Raw genomic sequence first — 7,769 nt, 5'->3', positions numbered from 1 at the left:
ATGTACTCAGTTTATCTAGTCTAATCATTTTATTGATGTTTCTGAACAACAATAAACAGGATTACATGCAACTTCCATTTAAAAGTTCCATCAAATCACCATCAGTGATAGCAGTACTGGTCAAGTATAATTTAAAAGTTTTATTCGGCGCTGCGTGTTTTTGTGTGCCTTTGTACAGTAGCTGAAAAGAATTCACAATGTCAACAGGAACAGAGGCCAAAAAAGAAAGAAAAAGCTGAATCAGATCATTGTATACGAGTGCACACACAGATGCACAGGCAGGCACGCTCGCCCACACCCACACCCACAGTACATAAACCTGCCCACAGGCTATACAGAGAACACCGGAGAGGACAGGCACACTCCATGTATGAGTTCAGTCTATTTACTCTAACTAATGATTATTAGAACCCTTAATGCCTCTGGCATCCTATTCTACAGTCATCCATTCATCCCGCCTGACCCAGTCTGATGCTGTTTGGATGTAGCACAGCCATATAAAAGCTTGACTAAATAGCAACCTTCCTGTTCTAGTTTTTAAACCCAACAGGAAATAAATGTATGTGCACAAAGACTACAAATATTAAAACAAAACTCAAAAGATGTATGCCTTTTCAGTGAGGACAAACAACTTTACTTACTTACATTACTTTAATGACACAAACATATTCCCTACGGTACGTTCTTGACCAGAGAAGTCATCTGAACACTAAAGGCTATAGAGAGCATACAGGCATATGCAGCCTCAGGCTGTAATATCTACATGGCCTGTTTTCAGGGTGCAATGGAAAAAAGAAATCAATTCATCCGGTCTCAATCTTTCACTCACAATTTCAGGCCCACCACGATAGCCCTGAAGGATTATTCACGGCTTCCTTTTTTTTCAATTTTTTTTATTAAACAATGTGGAAAAAGTTTTTCATAACCTACATTCATATACACAAAAGTTCACATAGTGCCGCATCATACAGTGTGTTTCCGTCAGAAAAGGTTAGCTGTGTATCTGTCCTCTGATTGGCCAACATTTATATGTTTCATATATGTAGGTAACCTGCTAACTTTACAGGTCAAAGGACTTGAAATCACAGACACTACACTACAGAATATCTTCTATAAAAGTTACAAATTGTCATCTTCACAGACCGATTCACTTTATGTAAATATACAGATGAACGATGTGTAGAACTGCTGCTAAGGTCTATTAATCAAAACCACTGTGTTCTGTGTCCATTAAGTCTGACACGTCCAATCCATACTAGTGCCCTACTTATGCTGATGGTCATACTGTCGGTGAATGACACAAGTTAAAAAAATTAGTTCAGAGGATCAATTACTCAAACAATATTATAGAGACAGACATTAGAGTGGGTGCATTAGCATTAGCTCAGGTGATGATCACAGATCATCTGATCCCAAGTCTCTGTCTTTTCTCTACTCAGGTTAAACATAAACGTATATAAAATCTATGTTTCAATGCAACAGGAAGCACACAGTTTTGATGTCTATGAACCAGATGACAATCAATATGCATTGATAGTAGCCCAAGTGCAATATTTGATTTTTTTTTGTCTTTCAATGTTTCTTCTTATTATTTATTTTATCAGTCCTGCAGGTCTGCATTCATCTGAGCTGGACAGTCTTTCATCAGCGGTTGTGCTAAGGTAGTGTCAATATTTAATGAAGCCTAAATAGTAAAAGAGTTGCAATTCATCATTTTTATTGTGTGTTTTCAAACCGTTAAAATTTGTGTCTGATTTTCACTTAATCATGATGAATCTAGATAAATCACCATTCCTAACTATGGTAAGCAGCCAGCCTATCACCAGAGCCTCAGTGTTCTGATAGATCATATACATTTATCATCGATCTACCAGGAGCTGCTGGTTTCACATCAAAATAGAAGGACCAGCTGTGTCAGTTATTAAAATGATTACATTTCTGTGATATATTATAACACAATCTTCAACACTGAATAGTTGCTCCAAAAAAGGCAAAAAAGTGTGAACACGCCTGATCTAGAGAATGTTACCAGTCTGTGGTATAATGTATCGATGGTTGATCTGTCCAACAGTCCCATAGTAAAAGTCTCATTTTACCACAAAGTAAATCAGTAAATTACTTCAACTTACTACATCACTACAACTGCTCTTCTTTACTGCACTTTATTGTTTTGTTCTGCTGACATCATCAATCACGTACATATATGCACGCATGCAGTTGCCAGAACCCACACACTCTCACACACAACAGCATTACACATCACAGCCTGTGGGTAGGACATGAAACAGGCAGAGCATTGTGACACACCAGCTCACTGGGGCCACATTCACAGGAGACGTCCACAAATCCAGTGACGTCCCGTACATTACCACACAGCAGAGTATAAACACACGCAAATACTGCCACAGTACAAGCCAAACTAACTGTTAGGAGCGAAGCCGGTGCAGAGAAAAATATTAGCATTCTGTCAGGGTGTCAGACAAGACTGCACCAGCTCTACACAAAGCCAACATGCAGCAGAGCGTAACGGAACAGACAGCTAGAGAGAGAGGGAGCAAGAGATAGGTGGATTACAACCAGCACTGTGCTGGTAAATATTTTTTTTGGGGGGGGGGTAATAAACACAACATGAAGACAACAAAAAAGAAAAATAACGCACGCACACACACACACACACACAGAGAATAGATAATGGTGCACGCACACACACACACACACACTCAATAGATAATGGTAAAAAAAAAAAGATGATGCCATAAAGGGGTACCTTACTATTGAGTCGTGCCTTCTTAGGGTTTTTCTTAGTAGTTTTTCTTTGCTTTCTGTCAGATGGTTGTTTTTTGCCCAGAGTGGAGCCCATCTCAGGTGCTTGATACACACACACAAACCCCCACCCGGTCACACAGCACTCCCAAGGGTCAGCTGAAGTCCCAGTACCAAAACATTCTCCACATGGCCATACAGCAGTCTCCTCCTCCTCCTCCTCCTTGTTCCCAGTCTTTAAGATCTTTCTTACCTTCTCCTGTTCTGACTCTGTTCTTGTCAAATACGGACAGGCAATCTCACACGGTCACTCACCCTGATACTTGCTCTAAAGCACAGAATAACACAGTGCCTGCTGTGCGTTAATCGGTAAATGGATGGCTCGTAGATGGCAGATAGTGTGCGGGATGCTGATGAGACAGGAGGAGGGCGGAGAGAATGTGAGTGAGAGTGGGGAGGAGACATGCAAACCACAGTGAGGGGAAATGAAAAAGGAGGAATACTGACAGAAGACTACAGCAAATACAGACTGGGATGAGATTCTTTTTTTGAGTGATAAATATAAATATTGAATGATAAATATTTTTAAAAATATGCATACTGAAGGTTTTACTTAATTGTACAAAATAATTGCCCATTACACTGACAATTAGTCAAGATACTGTTATTTTGGTTCGTATTAAAATCAGTTAGTTCGCATGATTTTTCATGGAGTCTGAAAACATAATTACTTTCTTGCACATAAATAAAACCAACTGTGATGTTTTGGCTCCTTCTGTAGAACTTTCCCCCAAACCAGCTGAAAATATGGTTATTATACACTGCAAAACAAGTGAATAAAAATGACAATGTAGTGCACTTAAAATAATTAATTAAAAAAAATACTGAATGCATAATTACTCTGCAGGAATCTGGCACCTTTAAATATTACGCCCACAGTACTCCGTGTACTCTGTGTTACTTCTTTGTAATCTGAAAATAATGCGAGAATTGTCATTCATAAACACAATGTGCTCTAAACATGAGTGCAGAGCAGCGGTGTGGGAGAAACAGCAGTCCTCTGTACAGTGTCATGTCAGTGGCTCTCATGAATCTGAATAAACAAGACATGAGCATCAATGGAAATTAGAAGTTGGTCTCTAAACAAAAGTATTATTAAGGGCCAGAATACTGACCAGTAAAACAACCCAACATACTGTAACTACAGGAGTGTCTTTTTATGTTTTTACCGTATTCCTTCCCTTTAGTTGCTGTGAATGTTTATGGCACTAAATATACATAACAAGAAATGAATTTTAAAAACCCCAGAAAGTTTCAGGTACAATAATAAAATGGTAGGGGCACTAATAGTAGAATGCATGATAAACATGCAAAACAAACAGCACTAATAGTAGAATGCATGATAAACAAAAAAGTCTCTTGCAGCTAGCACACCAATAACAGCACAATCTTCATCATCTTAGCACACCAATAACAGCACAATCTTCAATGAAAAGAGATAAAGTCTTAACAACAACAACAGTGTGGGTGTGAGAATGTGGCCAATATGCTTCTCAGTGAAAACCAAAACTGTTACGAATGCCTTACTGTAGGTAAGAATGAAACTGAACCAAACACTGTATGAGTAATAGTACCACTACTTATAGTACTAATACTAGATGTGAAATTCCCCACCACGAAGACAACCTTCTGTAAGAGACAAGTAATGAGACGTCATGCACTCAGAGGGAGGAGTGCTCATATAAACACGTGGCTGGTTCTAAATGGCACAACTCACTGCATGAACCATTTTCTCTTCAAAACCTTAAACACTGTAATCCTTAAAAACTGCTTTTCTCAATAAACAGGGGAAAATACATTACAAATCAATACATTTTCCCAGTAACCTAACAATTTAGAAATATTTCCTTTAATTTTCCTTTAATTTTCCTCTCTGTGTCCCGGCAATAGGCAGTTAACTGTAATATGGAGTAATGGTTTCATTAACACAAAATGTGTCTGTCATGCATAAGAAAAGGACAGCAAAGAAAAAGTGGTAAATTCAGGGCAAAGTATTTCCTGTGATTTTTTTACGACTGTAAAATCCTAGCATGGACAGTAGGTTCTCCACGTACACTGGAGTTCTGTTTCTACAGAGCTACGTCACTAAATGTTCGCTGTAAGTTGCAACTCACATACTGTGTATCAGTACCTATGTCAATCATCCAAGGCTAACACAGTGGAAACGTCATAATCAAGTAAACACATCAAAAGAGTGTGACTTAGGCTTGGGGGTCACCTCAACCAATCACATCTGGAGTCTTTGAGACTGGAGACAGCCAGCTGTGATATCACAACACTAGCATTTTCACCAACTGTGGTTGGAGAGTCAAGAGTGCGGTCGTCGTAAAAGGCTGTAGGAATCAAACAACATTGCTTCTATCAGGGATCCTTTTTTTTGCACTAAAGCTAACCGACAATGTAAGAAATACAACAAGACACGATCAGCTAAAGATCAGTAAGTAGGGTTTTCCTTGTGTGTATCTACGTTGTAACACTGTATCATCAGACAAATAAACAGAAATCAAGTCCCTGGACAAATGACCTCCACTGACTTCTCTATGCAGTAATTTCATCATAAAACACTATATCTACAATACTACATGACAGAAGACATCAGACAGCAAAGCTTTTTGAGCCTACCTTGGTATGAAGCTTTGAGAGTTGCTTCTCATCAAGGTAAGTCTGTGTGTAAACACGTCTTTTATAGCGGAACTGAAGAAAACAGAAGGAACAAATGTTAGGAACTTGATGTAAATACAATATCATACATAGAGTATATACACTATATATTTATATATGACTATATATGTATTTTTATATTTGTTCAATCACTCATTAAAAAAGTGTTTTTTCTATGGTCCTCGTAAATAGGTCTACTGTCGACCCCCCTACAAAACCCACTGGATTTTATTTCAAACACTGATTCCTACAAAATATTTTGATGGTAAAAAGGGGAAAATAAAAATAAATAAATAAATAAAAAATACTATATATATATATATAATAAAAGATGATACAGTGTAGTGTTACAGATCCAGACCTGTGTAGCTGGGTATCTGAAAAAGAGTCACCCATTTTTCTTTTGTTCCCCCATTTTTGGTCTCTAAATTTGTACATACACCTACACCTCCTCATACGTACCTCCAGATAAGGTACTGGAACAACGGTGGGGAAGGGGTATTCCCTCAGCTGTCTCTCCTCGTCCAGAAATTTGCCAGCCCTGCCATTGTAAGCTGGCTGGAACAAGCCATAGTTGAGTACATCCTTCAGGCTCTGGTTGAGACTACACAAGATCTGCTGTTTGGACAGCCATATAGGTGCATCCACGTTGAATTTTAAACATTTCTGCAGAGACAAGAGCAAACGATAGGAGAGGCTTAAACACGTGCATTATTTAACTTTTAACAACACTTGAAGGCAGGTTTGGGAGGCTTTTAGATTAAGTTCATTTTGACCAGAAACTCTTTTAGGCAAATACATCTTCAATGTAGTACAAGCCAAAACTCCTCAAAAGCATTCTACTAATACACACAGTACAGTGAAAACCTACTACTAAAATAATCTCATTCACAGTCAGCACATACACTTTTAGCTGGGTCCACTATGTCTCTTTTGCAAGACATTTCAACTAGGGATGTCCGATGTTAACTTTTTTTGCTGATATCAGATTTGCCATAATGTCCAAACACTTTGTCCAAACACATAAATTCATTGACTGCAGCTCTGTGCTGCATCACAATGACAGTATTTCACTTTCACTCTGAATATTATTTAAGGCCACGGCTGAATCCAGGCATTGTGTTATTGGGTTTTCATTATTGGAGGAAAATACGATAACAATTCTTACCAATATTACCTTATTTTCTGGACGATAAGTCACACTTTTTGTCATCCTTTGGCTGGGTGTGAGACTTATACATTAATATATATTATGACATGTTCGTTATTTTCACCTTGACAGCCACTAGAGGGCACTCTAGGATTGTGTACCAGTATCTGCTATTCCTGTAGCACTGAAAATGTTCATTCATTTCTAACTGGCCGGTGCGACCTATCCTCCGGAGCGACCTATTTCCACACCTTCCTGTGACCCAGCTTTGACACCACACATCACCTCTCTCTTCTATGTTCTCTCTATCTTCTTACTGTACTTTTCAACACACCTCTTGTTTGGATTAAGACAAAAACCTACACTCAGGTTCGTTCACTTCAGTTTCCATCCACCTGTCCACCGTCCAGCTGTCATCATTGATTGTCTACTCCTTACTAATGGACTCCAATTCCTGATTAATGTCCTCACTTGCAGCTATCTCCAGTCTTTTGTTTTCCTCATTCAATGGCTCCTCTCTTCTCTCCCACTACCCTCTTACATGCTCTGCACATTCATGAGTTCAATTTAACATCTATGTTTTTTCACACTGATCCGCTGCACCTTCTGTGCGGCTGAATGTCTTTGTTAAGATTGTCTGCACCAGTTGTTTTTTATTGCCCCTGTAACTCTTCTTTATTTGAACAGTTTCTTCCCTGTTTGCCACAGCAGTCTGATTTTTACTGGGAGAGTTGTGGTCAACAACACCACAGGCAGCCATTATTTTATGATTTGACCATTTCAGTTACACATTTTTGGAATCTTTATACCAGAGCACTGTGCGGCCTTCTAGTAATAGGATCAGGCTGGTCAAGGGAGGATTGCCAGTTCTAATTCTGGCCAAGGTAGGACTGTGGTGTGTGTGTGCGCTCAGAAGATAAGCAGAGCCAACTGTCCTGTGTGTCAGGTGTTAAACTAGGATGTTTCACAGATGACTTTTAAGCAAAATTGGAATGTTGGAAGAGGAAGTCAAAATCCTTTTGATTTGCTACTCATTACACAGTAACATAAATCACATAACTCAACATGGGACGATAACTTCACTTGAAAAAATATTTAAAGTCTGTAATTGTACTGCCTGTTCTACCACAAGGAA

The 7,769-nt window shown here is 38.8% G+C and overlaps 1 protein-coding gene across 5 annotated transcripts in view; it reads right to left on the bottom strand.

Moving 5' to 3' along the window:
- Positions 1–4,709: 4,709 nt before the first annotated feature.
- The window catches only part of LOC103380134 (SH3 and multiple ankyrin repeat domains protein 3-like), a 36,618-nt gene continuing 33,558 nt past the window's right edge, over positions 4,710–7,769 (bottom strand). For all 5 annotated transcript variants that reach the window (XM_025056240.1, XM_025056242.1, XM_025056241.1 and 2 more), the window contains 2 exons: positions 5,947–6,150; positions 4,710–5,517 (listed from right to left, as the gene is read on the bottom strand). In XM_025056240.1, the coding sequence (XP_024912008.1) occupies positions 5,419–5,517; positions 5,947–6,150 (303 nt within the window). In that variant the 3' untranslated portion in view covers positions 4,710–5,418. The remainder of the gene's footprint in view (positions 5,518–5,946; positions 6,151–7,769) is intronic.

Source organism: Cynoglossus semilaevis, chromosome 6 (assembly GCF_000523025.1).
Source record: "Cynoglossus semilaevis isolate Cse_v1.0 chromosome 6, Cse_v1.0, whole genome shotgun sequence".
NCBI lineage: Eukaryota > Metazoa > Chordata > Actinopteri > Pleuronectiformes > Cynoglossidae > Cynoglossus > Cynoglossus semilaevis.
This window is presented reverse-complemented; position numbering and strand designations above follow the sequence as displayed.